This window comes from Schistocerca americana, chromosome 5 (genome assembly GCF_021461395.2).
Source record: "Schistocerca americana isolate TAMUIC-IGC-003095 chromosome 5, iqSchAmer2.1, whole genome shotgun sequence".
NCBI lineage: Eukaryota > Metazoa > Arthropoda > Insecta > Orthoptera > Acrididae > Schistocerca > Schistocerca americana.
Genome location: NC_060123.1, coordinates 300,644,903 through 300,668,579, shown reverse-complemented (window position 1 = coordinate 300,668,579; position 23,677 = coordinate 300,644,903). Strand labels below are relative to the sequence as shown.

Here is a 23,677-nt window from a genome sequence, read left to right as displayed (position 1 = left end):
TGTGCTTGCTTAAGTGAATGAATGGTGTGCATTTCTCTTTCTTTTCTGATGAAGGTTGTGGCCAAAAACTTATGTCCAAGTGTCTTTCAATTGTGCCTGTCTGCAGCTTAACATGTCATCTTTACAGCAAGTAGCACTCTATCTTTTCCTAGACTGTTGATATTACAACCTGAAGTTCCCACTGTTTCACATTGGTAGGCTGCAGCTATATCTTACTCACGGTCTTCTGCTACTAAATCTCAACATAATCTGTTTATTATCACTTTAAATTTCACTCGATGTTCAATATGTTGTTACACTCACCAAAAGTACTACACTAGGGCCAGCCACAGCAAGGCAAATTTCACACAGGCAATGTGTACGGGCCATAGTCCAGCCTGTGTGACATTTCATGAAGTACCGTGGTGTGCACATTAAGAAGCACTTAGTACTAACTTTGTGGGTGTGCAGCATATGAGGAAATTGGTGGTATGGATAGTCAAATACCTGAAGTCAGATGCATTTTTCCAATGTCAGTTGTAACAGTTTTCGATGGAATTGTACGCAGAGTATGGAGACTTTATATATTAGCAAGGTACATTGGTCAAGAGACATGCCTTGAGAGATTTTTCAATTTAAAACTCATCACTGTTGAATTTATGAAGGAAAAAGGGGTGCAGGAATGAACATTAGAACATCCAGAATGGAGGCTTCACAGTTTAAGCAGACTTGACTGCCCACTGCTCACAGTAAGACATTGCAAGGTTAGAAATAACTTCTTTCTTATTTGATGGGGATGCATTTAAAATAAAGTCCTGTTACAGAAGGGACACATTCTGACAAACACAATCCAGTCCTCTAAGCTCACTGCCTTTAGAGAAAACAAATGATTTGAAGATTCAGTGTGGCCTTGAAAGCATTACAAGGATAGTTTTCTCAATGTTTCCAGTACTCTGCCAATCTTACAGCTGTTTTCGAGACATGCAAGGTAATTCCCATTTTAATAACAAATTCTTTTCATTAAAACTGTCCTGGACATCTACCTTACTTTCTTCAAATAGAATTTCCGTGTCTCCACAATGAGGTTGCAGAACTGCTACAATATACCAACTAACATACCTAGTCATATGAAAGACCTTTTTTCAATTATTAAAGTAAGTCAGTCGTGATTATGTGGCAAACTGAATGTGAAAACCTGCTTCTGTCGGTATGCCGACAGTTTATGCCAAATAAAAATTGTAGTACGTCTTCTGTGATCCAAAAATAATTAAATAATAATGAAAATTTGTTGTGTTTGTGAGCCATGTCGTTCGGTAATGTGAGATGCAAAACCAAGTCATATGCAGTGCAACTGCACTACCATTTAAATGTGGCATGTTTACAGTTTCCCCTCTCCACCCTCTTTGTACTCAGACACTGTTGCCAGCATGGCAGTGGGGGAAGTGTCAGCTAGGCTAAGTGCTATGCAAGAACCACAATCTCGCAACCCCCCCCCCCCCCCCCCTTTCACACCAATTACTACACAGTTCATTACTTAGGTTCTAAGCAATTTCTGTGTAACATGCCACGCAGTTATCATGTGCAGTGAGAAAGGGCTGATTCACTTCATCAAAACAACATATCAGAACAGGCATCCAAATCAGATATCATTGTACATGTCCACTTTTGACAATCTGTGATCTCTTTGTTCTCAATGAAATGTGTTTGAAATACTTCAACAAAATCACGGGAGTCCCAGGATACCAAATCTTACACACAGGTGACTAGATCACAGCTTCCTACTGTAGCCTTCGCGGTTCCTCTCTGGTCTCTGAAATGTAATTATGTTTACTGCCAAAAAAATTTTTCAAAAGACAACTGAAATTGATTACTTATCATACAGACTGGCATTAGGATATGGCTTCTTCAACGTAACTACTGGCTGTTTTCACCCTTTTCCTTCCAGTCAGTGGATGTGACCCATTCTCCCATTGCATAACACTATTTCACATGCTCACACACTCTTAACTGCTCACAACTACACATCCATTCTTCACATGCACTCCCCATTCACCCCAGAAGCATTCCAATCTGCAAACTCTAAATCTGTTTTTAACTAGGGAAAACTCTGAGTTCTAGGGAAATTCCTATAACTCCGAAAATTATAAAAGATACTGTCTAATCTATACAATGAACTCATTTTTTTGTATATCACTGTGTATAGTATTATTAATATTGACAGCATGAATCTCGTATCGTGTATAGTTTCAGCTATAAAAAGGAAGTTGCTGATGCTCAAGGAGGAATGTTACTTACAACAGTGCTGCACTGTTTGCTCCAGCTGATACTTGTTGTGCAAACTACTATTAACAGGAATTTCACAGTGTTACTTTCATGACAACTATGAAAAGCCAATAACACGCCGATATGCATATCATCTTTGTAGATGGAAGACCAAAAGTTGCAAGACAATTCTCTTAACCTTTTCACTGCTGTGGACGTGAATACATGTTCTGCTCTTTAGCTTCCCACCTGCTGCGGATGTGTACATGTGCGCCATTTGTGCTTTCCTACAGCGCTAGTGATGTCTCTAAGCATCCTGAGCTGCCAACATCTCACGGCTGTGGACGTGTTACTTCCACATCTTGGCGAAGAAAAAGTTTCTAGTATTTATCATACAACATATATACCTCTTTGAGTGCTATCATTTTAAAAAACTTCAGTCTGATATCTTGAACCGTTTGTGAAATATGACAATTGTTATGATACTATTCGCAGGGATGGAAAAGGGCGAGTCACACCTGAAAATCCCTCAGATATAAACATATAACTTGAGAAAAAAATGAGATATTGTTCCACTCTCAATTTTAAATAAAATTTTGATATCTTACCTACCTTTCAGACCTACACACTAAAATCACCCACATCCAAAGTTTACGTAATGCGTTTTTACTTCTGCAAACCCTTTAAAATTTCGTGCAATGTTTTACTTAATTTGGAGGAGAATAGTGAATAATGTAAAGGAATTCAGTACTTTATCAAGCAAAAATATCAGTCTTTAAGATGGGAACAAATCAAATTTTTTCAGAGATTAGTTTTCTTAAAATTGGATGATAAGTATTTCACAGTGGGCGCAATGCCGTCTCTCAGCATGAGTAGCAGCTTTTGGTGAACAGTGTAGCCACAACAAAGCTGCACTCAGCACGGAACGTAGGGAGCACATCTGTAAAGGGTTAAGGAAAATTTTCCAACGCAAGCCTCCCATCAACTAACACGTTTTACTCAATGGGTAGATGCTTGAATGGTTATAGTGCATTTGTGATGCCTCTAGAAATTAGTTGTTGAGTAGGATTGGCAAAGAACAGCACAAAAGAAAGAGACTTCAATACAAGCTGTTGAGGAGAACTGAAGAATAACTGGCCTTTAGTTCTTCATTATGAATGTCACAAAATCTCATTTTGCAAGTACAGCACAGAAACATATCCACATGTACAAGGGGCATTTGAAAAGTCTGTGCAAAGTCTGAGATATGGCACCACCAACACATATCAAGTTCACGTTTAGTTAGTAACATCTTTGGAAAGAATGCATACCAAGTCTCAGCCATATTAGTCTATTTCTTTGTGTTTGGCATTCGTGTGAATCAAGGAAGTCAAGTGATTGTCAAAAAATGGACAAAAATGAATTTCGTATGGTGATTAAATATTACTTTATGAAAGGCAAAACACCCCAGGAGACTAAAAAGAAGCTTGATAAACATTACAGTGACTCTGTACCTTCGATTAGAACAGTTTATAAGTGGTTTCAAAATTTTCGGAGTGGCCATATGGGCGCAAGTAATGCTGAACGTTCTGGACGCCCTGTGGAGGTTACGACTCCAGAAATCATTGATAAAATCCATGATGTGGTGATGGATGACAGAAGAGTTAAGGTGCGTGAGATTGCTAGTGATGTGGGCATATCGAATGAATGAGTACATAATATTTTGCATAAACATTTGGACATGAGAAAGCTATCCACAAGATGGGTTCTGCGATTGCTCAAGCTTGGCCAAAAACGGAATCGTGTGAAGTGTTGCAAGGATGGTTTGCAGCTGTTCAGGAAGGGTCCGCAGGACTTAAAGCATCATTTCGTCACTGTGGATGAAACATGGATACATTACTATACTCCTGAGACCAAAGAACAATCTGAACAATGGGTTACCAAGGGAGAAACTGCCCCAAAAAAGGCAAAGACCATTCCTTCGAGCGGAAAGGTTATGGCGACTGTCTTTTGGGATTTGCAAGGGGTAATCCTCATCGACTATCTGTAAAAGGGTAAAACTATTACAGGTGCATATTATTCATTGTTATTGGACCGTTTGGAAACCGAGCTGCAAGAAAGACACCGGCGATTGGACCGCAAAAAAGTCATTTTCCATCACAACAATGCATCAGCACACACCTTAGCATTTGTGGTCGCAAAATTAATGAAAATAAAATTCCAACTCGTTTCACATCACCCCTATTCTCCAGAATAGGCTCCCTCAGACTAATATTTGTTCCCCAATTTGAAGAAATGGCTGGTGGGACAAAGACTTTATTCAAACAAGGAGGTGATTGCAGCAACTAATAGCTGTTTTGCAGACTTGAACAATTCCTATTATTTGGAAGGGATCAACAAATTAGAACAGCATTGGATGAAGTGTACAAGTCTAAAAGGAGATTACGTCGAAAAATAAAAAAGGTTTACCCCAAACACATAAGTATTTTTTATTTTTGCACGGACTTTTCAAACGACCGTCATAGAAGGTGCAAACACAGTTGCCAGGAGGCAACGAGCAGAGGTAGGACTTCAGCAACTTTATAAAAAGTCATCAGATACACGCATCTTACAAAACCAATCCTTTTCAACAATGAAAAAAAGAATAATGAATTTGTCAGAAAAGCCACAGTTTATAATAAATTAAGGGAAGTCATCTAATGAAATAGTAGTGATACCTGGAGTTTCCCAAGGAAGTGCTACAGTCCCTCTACTCTTCTTACTATATGTAAATGATTTAGGAGATAATCCGAGCAACCTTCTTGGACTGTTTGCAGATTTTGCTATCATTTACTGCTGAAAATTCATCAGAAGATTTAAAATGAATCATTAAATGATTTAGTGAAGACTCAGTTTCCTATTCATCATAACGCTTTAAAGAAGCAAATACGTACTTATAAAGCATATCTCAGTGTTTATGACATCATACTCCTGAGCTGTGCATCATACAATTATGTAATTCTGCAAGTACATTCAGTGGTAGATGTGGACACTATCTGCACAATGTGTTCTAACAGAGTCAGTAGTAACGAAGTAGTATATTAAAACGTCATGCCTTATACAGAAGTTTTATTGTATGAATAGCGAAAATGCAGTAAGTAATACACGTTTTGCCTTTCATTACTTTATACGGGGTGCCAGCAAGAGAAAGTTTCAAAGAGGTTTGAAATAATGTGTAAAGTCTGTTGTAGATTGCTACTCACTGAGTGAATAGCGAAGAAAACACCCCACAGATGAAAATATGAGGATATCAACAGAAGTAGTGGTCAATATTTGGTATCACATTACCAATTATTGTCTCAATATGTGCAACCATGATGACTAATAGGAAAGTAACCTTTGCATTTCCTGAATGTCAAGTTAACCAGAATTAATAGAGAAGATAGTCTGCTCCACGGACTGAAGACATGGCTCGTGCACAATTCCTGCTCATTTCTACTTCGCAGTGTGATGCCACCAAGACAATTCCTTTCCTTCATGATGGACTGATTGTGAAGGCCCTGTGAATGGCCAGTTAGTTGCCAGACTTAAATCCACTCGATATCTCTTTATGGGACCTTGTCTTTTGTTTTTATATTATTTTCAGTTTTTGCAATTACATTAAATTAGTCAAGCTGTGGTGGAGGCTGGGTGGTGTGGACTGGGCGGTTTTTTAGGTTAGAAGGCCTCGGGGTGGGCTGCAATCTCAAAGGGTGCGTGGCAAATACAGGACGTGCTCGGATCAAGGAACAGTCGGAATTGTAGTTGTAAACTGTTGTAGTTGTGCTGGGAAAGTCCCTGAGCTTCAAGCGCTAATAGAAAGCACAGAAGCTGAAATCGTTATAGGTACAGAAAGCTGGCTAAAGCCTGAAATAAGTTCTGCACAAATTTTTACGAAGTCTCAGACGGTGTTCAGGAAAGACAGATTACGCAGAATTGGTGGTGGAGTGTTTGTGTCTGTCAGTAGTGGTTTATCTTGTAGTGAAATCGAAGTAGATATTCAGTGCGAATTGGTATGGGTGGAGGTTATACTTAACAGCCGAACTAAGTTAATAATTGGATCCTTCTAGCGACCCCCAGACTACTATGATATAAAACTTCCTGGCAGATTAAAACTGTGTGTCCGACCGAGACTCGAACTCGGGACCTTTGCCTTTCGCGGGGAAGTGCTCTACCATCTGAGCTACCGAAGCACGACTCATGCACGGTACTCACAGCTTTACTTCTGCCAGTATCTCGTCTCCTACCTTCCAACCTTTACAGAAGCTCTCCTGCGAACCTTGCAGAACTAGCACTGCTGAAAGAAAGGATATAGCGGAGACGTGGCTTAGCCACAGCCTGGGGGATGTTTCCAGAATGAGATTTTCACTCTGCAGTGGAGTGTGCGCTGATATGATATAGTTGCTGAACAGTTCAGAGATAATTTGAGTCTCGTAACAAATAAATACACCACTCATATGGTTATAGTTGGTGGGGACTTCAACCTTCCCTCGATATGTTGGCAAAAATACTTGTTCAAAACCGGTGGTAGGCAGAAAACATCTTCCGAGATTGTCCTAAATGCTTTCTCCGAAAATTATTTCGAGCAGTTAGTCCACAAACCCACGCGAATTGTAAATGGTTGCGAAAACACACTTGACCTCTTAGCCACAAACAATCCAGAGCTAATAAAGAGCATCATGACTGATACAGGGATTAGTGATCACAAGGTCGTTGTAGCTAGGCTCAATACTGTTTCTTCCAAGGAAACAAATGCAAAATAATTTTATTTAAAAAAGCGGATAAAGTGTCACTAGAAGCCTTCCTAACAGACAATCTCCATTCCTTCCGAACTGACTATGCAAATGTAGACGAGATGTGGCTCAAATTCAAAGTAGTAGCAGCTGCAATTGAGAGATTCATACCTCATAAATCGGTAAGAGATGGAACTGATCCCCCATGGTACACAAAACAGGTCCGAACGCTGTTGCATAGGCAACGGAAAAAGCGTGCAAAGTTCAGAAGAACGCGAAATCCCGAAGATTGGCTAAAATTTACAGACGCGCGAAATTTGACACGGACTTCAATGCGAGATGCCTTTAATAGGTTCCACAACAAAACATTGTCTCGAAATTTGGTAGAAAATCCGAAGAAATTCCGGTCATATGTAAAGTACACAAGCGGCAAGACACAGTCAATACCTTCGCTGCGGAGTGCCGATGGTACTGTTACCGACGACTGTGCCGGTAAAGCAGAGTTATTGAACGCAGTTTTCCGAAATTCCTTCACCAGCGAAGATGAATGGAACATTCCAGAATTTGAAACACGAACAGCTGCTAGCATGAGTTTCTTAGAAGTAGATACCTTAGAGGTTGCAAAGCAACTCAAATCGTTTGATATGGGCAAGTATTCAGGTCCAGATTGTATACCGATTAGGTTGTGAAGTGTGTCTCTTGCCTTGAAGTTGAGGACTCAGATTAGTCTATTGTATATGAACACATCTGTATTTTGTGTTATAATATGTCAATTTTTTATTCACTCAATCCAATATTTATAACAATCAACAACATTTATAAACCGATACCCTAGTTAAAATACATAAACCATTTTGAAAGTTGTAATTTTTCGTCAGTAAACTTATTTTATAGATTTCCGGAAAGCTTTTGACACCGTTCCTCACAAGCGACTTCTAATCAAGCCGCGGGCCTATGGGGTATCGTCTCAGTTGTGCGACTGGATTCGTGATTTCCTGTCAGGAAGGTCGCAGTTCGTAGTAATAGACGGCAAACCATTGAGTAAAACTGAAGTGATATCAGGTGTTCCCCAGGGAAGCGTCCTGGGACCTCTGCTGTTCCTGATCTATATAAATGACCTGAGTGACAATCTGAGCAGTTCTCTTAGGTTGTTCGCAGATGATGTTGTAATTTACCATCTAGTAAGGTCATCCGAAGACCAGTATCAGTTGCTAAGCGATTTAGAAAAGATTGCTGTATGGTGTGGCAGGTGGCAGTTGCCACTAAATAACGAAAATTGTGAGGTGATCCACATGAGTTCCAAAAGAAATCCGTTGGAATTCGATTACTCGATAAATAGTACAATTCTCAAGGCTGTCAATTCAACTAAGTACCTGGGTGTTAAAATTACGAACAACTTCAGTTGGAAAGACCACATAGATAATATTGTGGGGAAGGCGAGCCAAAGGTTGCATTTCATTGGCAGGACATTTAGAAGATGCAACAAGTCCACTAAAGAGACAGCTTACACTACACTCGTTCGTCCTCTGTTAGAATATTGCTGCGCAGTGTGGGATCCTTACCAGGTGGGATTGACGGAGGACATCGAAAGGGTGCAAAAAAGGGCAGCTCGTTTTGTATTATCACGTAATAGGGGAGAGAGTGTGGCAGACATGATACGCGAGTTGGGATGGAAGTCATTAAAGCAAAGACGTTTTTTGTCGCGGCGAGATCTATTTATGAAATTTCAGTCACCAACTTTCTCTTCCAAATGCGAAAATATTTTGTTGATCCCAACCAACATAGGTAGGAATGATCATCAAAACAAAATAAGAGAAATCAGAGCTCGGACAGAAAGGTTTATGTGTTCGTTTTTCCCACGTGCTATTCGGGAGTGGAATGGTAGAGAGATAGTATGATTGTGCTTCAATGAACCCTCTGCCAAGTACTTAAATGTGAATTGCAGAGTAATCATGTAGATGTAGATGTAAAAGTTTAACTGAGACTTAACTTCTTACTATTCTTAATTTGTTTCTGTTCCTTACAACTAGCTGATATATAAAAAATAAAACCACATAAAAAAGCATACACATCAATATAGTTCCTTTTTGATTCTCTTTTACCATGCCAAACTGATGTACAGTTGTACAGTGTTGCCACTCTTTCCTCCTATCTGATGCAGTTGCACAGAAACATTCAAAAGCTCCTTTCAGTTGGCTCATAGCTGGATGTAATGCCCAAGGCCAGAGTTGCCACCCAGTGACCGAACACCCTGCTGAGCACAACATGTTGCATTTCAATGGCTGCTTCGCAACTTGTAACATCTAAATCCTTACCCTCAACATCAACTTCTCTTAACTATGTGGATGGGAGTGGTCCATGCAGCACATCCTTCATTTCTGTAATCCTCCTGGTTTCCAATACCTCTACCCCCTTACTCCACACCCACCCCCATCCTGCTCCAGGCCCCTAACTTTACACGTCCTGCAGCCACACCCATTTCCCATTGAGATCTCCCCTCCTCTGTTGTGCTGCCCTCTTCCAACCCACTACTCAATATCACTGTCATCACGAGCCACACAAACCCACCTATGCTTGTGTTGCATTCCTATTCCACACACCTGTTACCTCTCCCTCCTGCACCTCTATCCTGCGCATCTGCTGCCTCCATCCCACCCTCAGCCACCCATCCCCAAACTTCCCTCCCACTTCCCACCTCCTTTTGCCCTTCACCTACTCCATCTGACACAAAACCTCCACCCCAGTCAAGATAGTGAATGGCAGTTTTAGCACAGTGTTGATGTAGTCATACAGGTCCCAAAGCTAACAAAGTTCTCTGTCTTGTTTGTGTGTTTTTCAGCAACTCTTCTATTCGTTGAGTTGTGACATTTACTCTCAAATCATTTAAAAGAAGAAATTAGACATTCTAAATACAGCAATTTCTACGAAACTAATAACTTGACATCTGTGAGTATAAGTTGACTTAGTCTGTATCAGATGAACAATATTAATGGCACAAATTAATATAATTCCTTCACACACTTGGAGTCCGGAAACTGTAATTGAAATGTAGAAGTAGCTTGCACCACTATGGAAGGATTCTAAATTTTCTGTTTCTTTATATCACAAATGGTTTCAAGCAATCGTCCATTTTCGAATGCCAGTCAGCCACAGGTTGAAAATGAAAATTAATCGCAAAGAAGCCTATTCTTCTCTAAAAAGAAAAAAAATATGACTGACTGGATAACCAGTGTCTTAAAACTAAAATTTATAACAACTTAACTGCTCAAAACCAAATTCCTTGTTGGAATGTAGACTGTGATCAAGCAGTAAAATCTCAACACAAAGAATTCAAAATATGGAATAAAAAAAAATCAGAAAATGCAAGACATGTTTGTGGCAACTACAAAAGAACGTTAATCAGTGATTAGACAAACAAAATGACAATACAAGAACAGTCAAGTCCACAAAATTGAAAATGATTTTCAAAAAACATAATACAAGGACATTTTTACAAAACTTTCAGAACAAAGCTGAATGGATGCCAGTTCCCCAGCATCTGCTTCAAATACAATCCTGACACTTATTTGGCAGCATCTGCTTAGCATATTTCCTCAAAGTTTTTTTTTTTTTTATATATTTAATTTTTTTGTCTGATCCCAGTAAAATCATACTGTATCAGAGTGCAATTAAAACTAATACAGAATGCAAAATAACAAAGTCACAGAATTTGGCACAAAAAGGGCACCATTACCTGCAAATTCTGACAGGTAAGATCAGAAATAACGCTGACATTCATTTTTAAGCTTAATTCTCCAAGTTTCCAGAACTCGTCACTCAAAATTATCCTGTAAGATGATGATGATAGGCGGACAGCAGAATCCTTTTTTACCACAGTAAGAAGTGTGTTTTCTGACTCCACCTGAAAAGAATAAGCAGATAAGACAATGAGTTAATATAAATTCCAACAAAAGATGTACGTTTCTTAAATCGTAATTGTTTATTTTTAACTGTTAACAGCAACATTAACAATCAATTCCTTTGTTAAATTATAACAATGATGAATTACTACAGACATGTTCTGCCTGTTGACGTTCCCATTAGTACCTTTAGGTGAGAACTACTGCCATCCCCCTCACCCTCTCTCCCTTGCCCTCGAGCAGAAGTAGTTGACAATAGCATATAAACAACCATTACTGACACAGATTAGATACCAGTCTACTATTAGAACTGAAAACTGACTCTTTGAGAATAATAGACACTTCTGCTGCCTGAAAGTTAGAAAAAAATTTACATTTTGTTGAAAAACTCGAAAATGCCAATATATAATTACCATGATGTGAACAAACTGTCAAAAAATCTACGTACAGACACTCACATTATTTCACAAGGGGGTCTTCTTTCATTTTTTAAATACATTCAAAAATTCTCAATTCACACAAATGACATGCGCTGAAGAGAAATTACTGTAGTCTCTCCATGACATATGGCACAATTGAGATACCTGTTTCTTTAGAACCTTAATTTCCTTCTCCATTTAATTACTAGAGGGATAAAGACATCACTATGGGTATGATTCACCCCTTTGCGGGCTACCAACCCCACTGTGATGTTAAAATACAGCAAGCAAACTGGCAGGAGTTTCCAGTTTGCTTCAAAATTATTCATCTGAGCACTGATGTTTCTTCATTTTCCCTTTCTTGGTTAACAAGAGTAAGACAAGGAAGAAGAAACAACAATAGCTGATTACAAGACTCATGGCAATCATAAATGCACTTTGTCCTGGATTTACATCTAGGAGAAGGTGATAATATTTGCACTGAAACTCTTTTTGTACTTTAATCTTCAATGGAGAGCTTCCATCACTGAGCACTGTTGTTACAGATTTTGATTGTCTATAGGCTTTTGAGCATCCTATTAACATTACAGCCTTTTTTGTTCACTTGATAATACATTGCTGTTTGTCTGATGGATAGGAATGACTGCAATACGATAAGGATATATTGCTATCCAGCACACAGAGGAGACATTGAGTTGCAGACAGGCACTATGAAACTGACTGCTAAATGTTTAAGCCTTCAAACAAAAAAAAGTCCTTCTCCTGAAATAGAAAACACACACATTCGTACAAGCAGAACCCACACACACATGGCCCCTGACTCCAGACACTGTGATTTGACAGTAGTCTTCTACAGTGGGTGGTGGGGCTAAAGACGAAGCATGAGGCATGGAGGGAGATGGATACCAGGGTAAGGGTGGGCGAAGATATTGTGCTGACTGTGGGAGCATGCAGGGACAAGAGGGGACAGGATAGGCTGCTATGTGCAGAGTCAGGTGGTTGAGGTTTGGGAGGGGAGGGGGGAGGGGTGGGGGGACTTGGAGGTGTGTTGGTGAGATAGAAAGCATGTGTCGTGGTGGAATGGGAGGAGGGAAGGAGACATGCAGATGGAGGACAGGGACTAGTGAAGATTAAGGTGGGGGGGGGGGGGGGGGGGTTCCAGGAACGAAGCATATGTTGTAGAGACAGGTCTCACCTGCGCATTTCAGAATAGCTGGTATTGGTAGGAAGGATATAGATGGTACCAGCTGTGAAGCAATCATTGAAGTGAAGCACATCGTATTGGGCAGCAGTTTAGCAACAGAGTTGTCCAGCTTTCTCTTGGCTACAGTTTGCAGAAGCCATTCACGCAGACAGACAGCTTGTTGGTTGTCATGTCCATGTAAAAAGCGGCATAGTGGTTGTAGCTTAGTTTGTAGATCACATGGCTGCATTCACAAGTAGCTCTGCCTTTGCTGGGGTAGGAGATGCTTGCGACAGGACTGGGGTAGGCAACAGTGGGAGAATAGGTCTTGCATTTAGGTCTATTACAGGGATATCAGCCACAAGGCAAGAGACTGGGATTAGGAGTTTGTAAGGAAGGATAAGGATATTATGTGGACTCTGTGGATGACGGAATACCTCTGAGTGATGGGTGAGGATGATAGTGGGGAGGATTGATCATTAACACTGGCAGGACAATTTTGGTCTGTGAATGCCTCAGTAGAGCCCTTGGCATTTTTGGAAAGTGATTGCCAGTCACTACAGATGTGACGACCTCTGGCGGCTAGGCTATATGGAAGGGACTTTCTAGTATGGAATGGATGGCAGCTGTTGAAGTAAAGATATTCTTGGTGGCCGGTAGGTCTGATGTGGACAGAGTTACTGATGCCATTCTTGAGGTGGAGGTCAATATCGAGTTAAGAGGCTTGTTGGTTTGAGGACCAGGATGAAACGGGTGATGTCTTTTACATAGAAGGTAGGTTACGACTAACACCATAACTTACCCTCCTGTAGAAAATTTGCTAACCATTTTCTCCACAGATTCTTCACAGTTCCTGTGCCTTACCATCCGGAGCTCTCCCTTGTTGTTACTGAACATTACCTTTCCCAACACCCGATTGACTCCAAACCTATTGTCTCCTTCCTCATTACCAAGACCAACTATATCCTCATCCACAATTACTCCCCCTTTGAAGGCATCACCTACAAACAAATCCATGGTACAGCAATAGGCACCATGGCACCATCTTATGCCAACCTATTCATGGGTCACCTAGAGAAATCCCTGCTAACGATCCAGAATTCCAAACCATGTGGTTCAGATTCAATCGCAACATCTTCACAATCTGGGCTAAGGATGTGGGAACATACCTAGAGAATCCCAACACTTTCTTCCCTATTCATTTCACCTGACTCTCCTCAAACCAGTAAGCAACATTCCTCCATGTTGACCTCTGCAAACTAGACTGCAACCACTGTGCCACTTTCTAATAGGGCATGACAAAAAGCTGTCTGTCCACACAAACAGCTACTGCAAACTCTGGTCAAGAGTCTTGTTGCTGAACATGGCTCAATGTACCTCCACCCACATCACACTTATCGACATCTTCCACTTTGACAGCTGCCACCCATCCCAAACCAAGAAATCCCTTTCATACAGTTTACCCAACCAAGAACATCACATCTGTAGTGATGCGTAGTCCCTCTTCAAATATGCCAAAGGTCTCACTGGGGCATTCACAGAATAAAAGGACCCTGCTAACCTTGTCCAGAAAGATCTCCCATGCTTTGTCTCTCCAAGTCACCTACCATCCCTCACACACACACACACACACACACACACACACACACACACACACACTCACTGTCCAGCTACAAAGCAGCACGGTTTCGACTTCCGCTCACCATGCCATGAAATGAGGAATATTCTCCCCACTATCCTCCCCAGCCCTCCTACATTTGTATTCCACCAACCTACGCAACAACCTTGTCTATCCCTACTCCACCCCTAGTCCCAACCCCCCTGTCTCATGTTTCATATGCCTGCAACAGACCTAGAAGCAAGACCTATCCAATACATCATCCCTCTACCATCTACTCAAGTTCTGTCACAACCATCTCCTACGACGCTAAAAGTTAGGATACCCGTGAACGCAATCGTGCTCTGCAAACTAGGCTGCAACCACTGTGCCAGTTTCTAATGAGGCATGACAATAGGCTGTCTGTCCATATGAACGGCTCCTGCAAACTGTGTTCAAGGGACAGTACGACCATCTTGTTGCTGAACATGATGTGCTTCACTTCAATGATTGCTTCATAGTCTGCACCTTCTGTATTCTTACTAACACCAACAGCTTTTCTGAATTACACATGTGGGAATTCTCCCTATGACATACCCTTTGTTCCCATGCCCCCCTCCCTCCCCCTGACCTCAACCTTCACTGCGTAATGTAGCAGAATAGGACAATATTTAGTGAATAGTATGATTCCAAACTTGTCAGAGAATGTGATGCAAACACACAATGTTTACATTACACAGGTGCAAAAGCGTGAATTGTAATGTTGTTGAATTACCCTATTGATGAGAATAAGTAGACTTAAGATTAAATGTGCTCAATTAAACAAATTCTAATTTGTAGAGATATTGCACTACAAACTAAAAATATGTCAAATGTAATGTGAACAAAAGCCCAATATATTATTTGTGGAATTTATAATCAGAAGAGTGATAGTATCTACGACGCAAGCCTCCATAAAGACACAACAAGATTTATGTAAGGAACGAAAGTTACACTGTATTTGTAAAGTAATTAACAGAAATAATTAAGACATTGTTACTGATGTACATTACACATAACATTTACGTGAAAACTGTAATATTTCGACATGCAAACTGTTTCAAAGCATAATGTAACTTTGTAATTGTTGTAATGTATACAAAGAGCAATGGCAGTAACTTTATAGTGTCCACCTTTTTTTTTTTTTTTTTTTCTCGAAATAAATTGCCTGACATGTGTAACTTGGACCAAGATGTTATTTTAAGTGGAGTACTTGCATGAAACCTGAGTTACACACCTTGATTACATCTTCTAGAGTCATCAGCAAATTAAACCTTAAGCCCCCATAAGCATACTGGAAAAATCATATCTCCCTTGTTTTCTAAGCTTTTCAAAATTTATTCAAGGGTTTTTGCACTGGCCATGAAAGCTTCAGTGGTCTACAATAGAAATGAGTATGGTAGTAATTCTTTGCATAATCAAAAATATTTTCTATGAAATGCATACTGTTGTAATAAGATCCACCATAGCTGCTTTTTTCATATTTTAAGTTCTTACAAAATATCACTCACCAATGAGGCACCACTCAAAACTGCTAATAAATATAACAGGTAAAAAGTATAACAACCAACAACTCTGGTGGATCTTATTACACCAGCACACATTCCATAAAATTTGTTAAGGGTCTAGAATATGAAACAAAAGAAATAGTCAAGACATTTCCTGAAAATATTGTGTTCTCAGTCATTTTGTTTTATATGTGTAATGCTGCAATATCTAAATCCAAGTGACTCAAAAACAAAACATTTATAGTTAAGAAGATAATTATAAGACACACTTGCCTTGCAGACTATTGAAGATCTCCAAAACAGATGAAACAAGTTTGATTAAAAAGAAAAAGAAAATTCGGTTACTAAAAACAAGCAGTAGTTATTATTACTTACAAGATAAACAAACAATGGAAAATCCAAGACACAATTCTTTCACCCCCTCTCCCCTTCCCTGCTCTCATTCCAACACTACGCACTTTCTAATCCACCAACGTACCCACTAGTCTTTTTTTCTGTACTCTGCTTCTCTGATCGCCCCTCCGCTCTCTCCCACTATCTTCCACCATCCCACCTCAGACCCTTGACTGCACTTAGCTGCCCTACCCTATCCTGCCCCCACCGCGTCCGTGCTCCCACAAGCAGCAATTTACCTTCCACCACTCCTACCCTGCTACGCCTCCCCCTCCTCCGTCTCCTCACCCCAGCCACTTCTTTACCCCCAAGACCTAGTTTGCATCTCCCACCAAGTGATGTTGCTCACAGTCAGGCTCAGTGGCCAGAGACAATGGTCACATATGTGAGTTGTTCTTGTGTGTGTGTGTGTGTGTGTGTGTGTGTGTGTGTGTGTGTGTGTTTGTTGTCTGCTTTAGAAAAAGGCTTTTTGGCTGAAAGCTCAACATGTATGGCAGTCTTTCTGTTGTTCCTGTATCAGTCTCTGACTCAACATCTCCTCTATATCGGGAGCAGCAAACTTTTCATATTACAAGATAAACACCATTTTATGCGTGTACTGGAGGACACAGGTAACATTAGCTTCCTGAATTTTATGTTTCTCTCTAAACATTGAGCCGACTACATTCCTAGGCAAATGGTCGCCCTATCAAATGACTTACTTTTAGTGATGAGGTTGGTATATCTCCACCCCCTCCTTAGCAGCAGAATATCCAAACCAAACTTCTATCTTTCACAATGGTTCAACATAATTGCATGCACATGCACAATTGCTTCTCCCACATCACTGAGACTGATCAGTTTAGGTCAAGGATAACCATGGATGGAGGGGGGGAGGGGGGGGGGAGAATGGGTATACTGCCACTCTGATGTTCAAGCTGTGTTCCTCAATCATTTTGACATATAACTCAGGGGCAATGTGAGTACAGCTTTGCCGTGCTGAATGAACGGGGCACCTATGGGGTATTGTAAGTGAACCAATGGTTGAATAGCATTTGGCAGTATGTTCTTTTTCTGTTTACCAATGATAGATTACATGTATCAGATAATCAAATGAAACTCATGTAAGGATACCCTCACACACACACACACACACCACCTATCTGAAATATGCCCTCTTTGCAAGTGGGATCTATATCTACATAAATAATCTGCAAGCCATAGTATGTTGTGCAGTGGAGAGTGCACTGTACCACTACTTGCCAAACAGAGCGAGGGAAAAACGAATATGTATATGTTTCCATATGAGTCCTAATTTCTCGTATCTTATCTTCATGGTACTTACGCACAATGTATGTTGGCAGCAGTGGAATAGTTCAGCAGTCATCTTCAAATGCCAGTTCTCTAAATTTTCTCAACAGTGTTTCTCAAAAGGATGTCACCATCCCATGAGTTCCCGAAGCATCTCCGTAACACTTATGTGTCGTTTGAACCTATCTGTAAAAAATCTAGCAGCCCACCTCTGAACTAGTTCGACGTCTTCCTTCAATCCGACCTGGTATGTATCCCAAGCAGTACTCAAGAATATGTCACACAGTGTCCTACAGCCAGTCTCCATTACAGGTGAACTTTTCTTTCCTAAAATTCTCCCAGTAAACTATTGCACTTCATATTGCTTCACAAAGTTACATCCAGATATTTAAACGACTTGACTGTTCAATCAGGACATTAGTAATACTGTATCCGAACATTATGAGTTTGATCTTCCTATTAACCTGCATCAACCTACATTTTTTCACATTTAGAACAAGCTGCCATTCCTGGAAATTTTGTCTATGTTGTCTTGTTATGTTCCTACAGTCACTCAACTTCGATACCCTGCCATACACCACAGCATCATCAGCATACAACCGCAGCTTGCTGCCCACCCTGTCCACCAAATCATTTATGTGTATACAGAACAACAGCGGTCCTTATCACACTTCCCTGGGGCTCTCCTGAGGATACCCCTGTCTCTGATGAACATACTGGGTTCTATTATTTACAAAGTCTTCGAGCCACTCACATATCTGTGAACTTATTCCATATGCTCATACCTTCATTAACAGCCTGCAATGGAGTACTGTGTCAAATGCTTCCTGGGAATCTAGAAATATGGAATCTGCCTGCTGCCCTTCATCCATAGTTCTTAGTATACAGTACATTATGTGAGAAAAGAGCAAGCTGAGTTTCGCATGAGCGGTGCTTTCTAAAACCATGCTGATTCGTGGACACAAGTTTCTCAGTCTCAAGAAATTTTAGTATATTTGAACTGAGGATATGTTCAAGGATTCTGCAGCAAACTGAACTTAGTTTTGCGGGTCCATTCTTTTACCCTTCTTATATGCTGGAGTCACCTGCACTTTTTTCCATTCACATGGGGCTTTCTGCTGTGTGAGAGATTCATGATAAATGCAAGCTAGGTAAGGGTCCAATGCCACAGAGTACTCTTTGTAAAATCAAACTGGGATTCCATCCGGACCTGGTAATTTATTTACTTTCAAATCTTTTAGCTGTTTCTTTACACCAGGTACGCTTATTACTGTGTCATCCACATGGGAGTCTGTCAGGTAGTCAAATGACATTATGTTTGTACGATTCTCCTGCATGAACGATTTCTTAAACATGAAATTTAAAACTGTGGCGTTCATTTTGCTATCTTCAACTGACACCCCCGACTGGTCAACAAGGATCTGAATGGAAGCCTTAGCCCGCACAATGATTTTGCATAAGACCAGAATTTTCTTGGGTTCCCTCCCAGATTATTTGCTAAGGTGTGACAGTGGTAGTTGTTGTAACAGTCTCTGCTTCTTCCTCAACATCTGACATATTTCATTATTATACCATGGTGGGTCTCTTCCATCTTTTATCCACTCACTAGGTATGTAACTCTCCAGACCACTATTTGCAGTCCGCTTAAACTTTGCCCATAATTCCTCTACATCCATCTCAATGGAACTAAGTGATGCCAACTCACTGTCTAAGTAAGATGCTAATAATTACTTATTTGCTCTATCTAGCAGAAACATACTCCTAGCCTTCTTGACTGATTTATTAACTTTCACAATCATATTTGCTATAATGGCATCCGGATCGTTAATTCCTGATTCTATACTGACATTGTTGATAAGGTCCAGCCTATTTGTAGTTACAACATCTAAAATATTTCCACTGCATGTGGGCTGCAACGCTAACTGCTCAGTACAATTATCAGAAAACGCGTTTCAAGGTATTTGGCACAACTGTCCACCTGCATCCCCCGCAATGAATCCATAGACCTCCCAATCTATACTCAGCAGTTTAAAGTCACCTCCAACTGGTATCTCATGATCTGGGCATTTATGTGCTCTTGACAGTGGACTTTCTTTGAATGACTCTAGAGCTGTCACAGCAGAATCGGGTCACCAGTAAAAATGTGCAACAATTAACTTGATTCCATCTACACCTGTTATACGGGACCAGATGACTTCACTGTCACACTCAACTTCTACCTCACTAGAGAGAACATTTTTATCAACTGCAAATGAACTCTCCCCCTCCTATGGCCTCTAATCTGTCTTTTCGATATCCATTTCATGACTCGCTAAATATCTCAGAGCTTTCCACTTCGGGTTTCCGTCAGCTCTCAGTCCCAAGAATAATCTGAACAAAAGAAATTTCCTGGAAGGCAGTAAATTTGGGAACTTTATAATGAATACTTTGCCAGTTCACTGATAAAACTGTGACAGTTCAAGTGTCTTTATTCTGAATGCCGTTTGACTTCCCCTGCTGCATATCAACTGGTCAAGTGTTCATCGGAGCACCTCAAACTACTGCCTAGCCTAAAAAACCTCATGTGCACTCCACAAGTACTCTGCTACCCAAGTAGCTACTTCCTTTGTTAGTGCACCGATGATCTATCAAGGGGAGTCAAACAAATCCCCAGTTTTATCATCACCGACTTCTGTAATTAATTCTAAACAAACCTGCTTACCTAAAACGAGAATATAATTTTAAAAAAGATAAATAATATTACTATGTGTTATTTTATACCATTGCTGCAAGAAAGAAATATAATATTCATATTTGTGGAGTTTCCACCCAGAATTAAGTCAGATAATGTTACAATATACAATCCTATAACATAACAGTGGTCTTGCGGTAGCGTTCTCATTCCCGCACACGGGGTCCCGGGTTAGATTCCCGGCGGGGTCAGGGATTTTTCCTGCCTCGAGATGACTGGGTGTTGTGTCGTCTTCATCATAATCATTCATCCCCATTACGGTCAGAGGAAGGCAATGGCAAACCACCTCCACTAGGACCTTGCCTAGTACAGCGGAGCGGGTCTCCCGCATCGTCCCCTACACTCCTCGGAGTATGGGACTTCATCATCATCAACCTAAAAATATGAAGAACACCACAGCCTACAATATGATCTCGATCAAAGAGGCTGATATTGTATCTCACCGATCCTGCACTCAGATGTTAATTCATGGTCTGACAAAATCACAGTCCTGTGATATGCTGAACCATTTCATTTTCCATCATGAGAGGAGCACTCGTATGCACGGTTATAGGTATTAATTTGCAGAGGTGATGTTGGTGTACTGAATATCAACTCAAAAATTATCTTCTAAACAAACTCTCTACATAATGTTTCAGAATTCTCATAATTATATTTCTGTCCAAATTCTCATCAAAACTGTAGCTGTCATATTACTGGAGTCCCTGCCTCTTGCAGTGGCCTTCCTACAATTTACAGTGTTGTGCAGCTCTACTGGAATAAGATTTTTTAATTAAATTGGTGATCTGATAAGAAGCCAGTTGGTCCAGTAACCCCAAAATCTATTATACTAATACATTAATTTTCTGTTACTTTTATATGTCATTCCCTTCAAAGTTTCATCTCACTCACAAGGGTTCTAGGGGTGCCTTACCCACTTCAGAGAGCTATGTTTATCTGTCACTACTTTCCCATCCAGACCCACACAAATAGTTTCCCATCCACACCACCACAAATAAAAGTGTTCAAAGAACCCTTACATGAATAGTAAATGACCATTACACTAGGGATAAGTACTAAAAAGAGTTTACTTATTGATGAACATACCTTTACTTGCTTAAGAACTTCAGGTATTCCATTAATAATTAATGTTCCAGCCATCTCTGCATCTGACAAGTAAATTTCAGGTGTGCTCACGTAAATGGCAGGCATGAATGGTATTGTCATTGGTTCAGACATAACTCCACCACTTTCAACTGTTAAAATAACATCTCCTTCAAATGTGCTTAAACTTGGAGGTGGATCGTCGGCAGCAAGGATCTCACAAGAATATTCACCTGGAGAAAGAGAAGAATCAAAATAAGAAAACAATAGGGGGAACCAGTGCACTCGCTCGCTCGCTCGCTCTCTCTCTCTCTCTCTCTCTCTCTCTCTCTCTCTCTTACACACACACACACACACACACACACACACACACACACACACCACTCACTCACTCACTCTCTACAAATACAGCTGACTCTTGATAATTTGACACTCAAAAATTTGAAGGGAGAAAAAAAGAAAGAAAGAAATCAATGTGATTTGATCCCTCCAATAACTGGAAATTGCATCACTAAGAGCATCTTGCCAATACTTCATAATTTGAAATCAGGAATCCCATACACACTATAATTTAAGTCCCCTACTTCTCTGATTCCCACTGATGTCCCGCTACTCCTGTGATTCCCAGGACAGGCTCAGATCCCTGTTGTTTGATTCTCCAACCTAGATAGCATTCAGTCTGCAGTCTGCTTTCTTATTGTGTTGCTGTCAATCCATTTCTCTTGAAACTGGGAAATGTCATGAGTGCCTATCAATTAATAAAATAAGCTTCTTATTGAAGCTGTGGGAAGTGGAATTTCGAAAACAGATGTCACAAAATAGCTCGCTGTTTACCATCTACATTATCAATGATTTAAAAAAAATAAAGATTGTGTTACTGGAAGAATCTCAGGCACAAGAAGAAAAAGATCATGATAGGGTGAATTTCCCTGTCTTAAGAAGTGTTTGCTCAAGTGGATAAATCAGTGTAGATGATAAAAAATTCCCATGGGTGGTGTCATGCTGAAGGAAAAGGACAAGTCCTTTGCTCAGTATCTCAGCGTTGAAGGGTTTGCAGCAACTAATGGCGGTTCTCACATTTTAAAAAAATGTCACGCCATAATGCTAAATAAAAATCTGTGGAGAGGGTGCCACTGTCAACAGTTTCCATTGTATTGATAGATTTATGAGCTGAAAACTTCTGAATGCCTACAATCCATGCAACATATTCAACACAGACAAAACTCTCCTTTTTTTATAAATGTCTCCCTAATCTCATCTTAGCATTCAAAGAAAAAAGTGTCAGGGTGGAAAATTGAGCAAGGATAGAATTAATTGTTCTCGTAACCTGTAACTTGGATATATATTGGAAGTTAAGACCACTTGTAGTAGGGAAACCTGTGAAACTAAACTGTTTCAAAGGAATAATACTACTTCCCACAACTTATCTCTTGAATCAACAAAACTGTTAAATGAATGGCTGATCCTGGTTAATAGTGATATGAAAAAGGAGAAATACAAAAGTTTACTATTTTTGCACAACTGCACCATACCTGACAAGCCACCACCCTTAGAGCACATAGAAATTGATTCCCCCCCACCAAACACGACATCGTGATTGCAACCACTGGACCAGTGCATAAAATAAAATCTGAAAACACTTTGCTGCAGAGAAATTGCTTCACTTGTACTGGATATTATTGAAAAGGGTGAGAAGCCAAATTTAATAGATTTGACCACTATAACCATGATCGATAAGGCCTGGAGAAATGTCAGTCCTGCCGCAAGAATTAACAAATTCAAACCCACCAGAATCAGGGTGGGAACTTCTACACAACCCACAGTGAGTTAACCTTTGAGGATTTCATTTAGTTGATGATGTAAAAGATGGTGAATTGTTGGCCTGTCGGGATAAGGATTACATAGATTGCGCAGAAAACAGCCAACTCCAATCACATTAAGCAAGGTAAGGACATCTGTCCATACCTTACACTCCTATGTGATCAGAATGGAAACAAGTGATCTATTTATCTTAGCTATCACCACTGAAAATTCACATGGCAATGCTCTCTCAAAAGAAAATCACTGATTATTTTCCAAAATAATGGGTAACATACTGATTGATATGTTCTTCATATACTATATGTATTACTTTCCACATTTCTTAAAATAAGGATGAATGTACCTGTGTGTGTACCAGAATTTACTTTCAAACTTTTGTTTATTTAAATTTTTTCCTCCATCCCTCTCGATTATATGAACTTATATTATTTTGAGTCTTGGTAATTTGAACTTTTTTCCTGGTCCCTTGAGTTTCAAATTTTCAGTCAACTGTACATGGATGACTAGTTAGAAAATAGATCTGATACATAAAAGTAGGATGTTCTTCCAACACTTTCTTTCTACTGGTCTCATTTTTACACACATTTCTGTCGTATTTACTCATGATTAGTCTGACTCTTATAGGGCAAATTTCTGACGGCTTCACATCAGCCATTTCTTAACTTTTGGACTTTTTATTGTAAAATAAAAAAGCTATACCCTCAGCTGTTTTGTTCATTTATTCATTTAGAACAATATAGGCT

The 23,677-nt window shown here is 40.0% G+C and overlaps 1 protein-coding gene across 1 annotated transcript in view; it reads right to left on the bottom strand.

Moving 5' to 3' along the window:
* The window catches only part of LOC124615603 (nuclear pore membrane glycoprotein 210-like), a 262,491-nt gene that overhangs the window by 57,383 nt on the left and 181,431 nt on the right, over window positions 1-23,677 (bottom strand). Inside the window, exons 11-12 of the mRNA XM_047143596.1 lie at window positions 21,117-21,346; window positions 10,705-10,872 (exon numbers count right to left, since the gene is read on the bottom strand). Of these exons, the coding sequence (XP_046999552.1) occupies window positions 10,705-10,872; window positions 21,117-21,346 (398 nt within the window). The remainder of the gene's footprint in view (window positions 1-10,704; window positions 10,873-21,116; window positions 21,347-23,677) is intronic.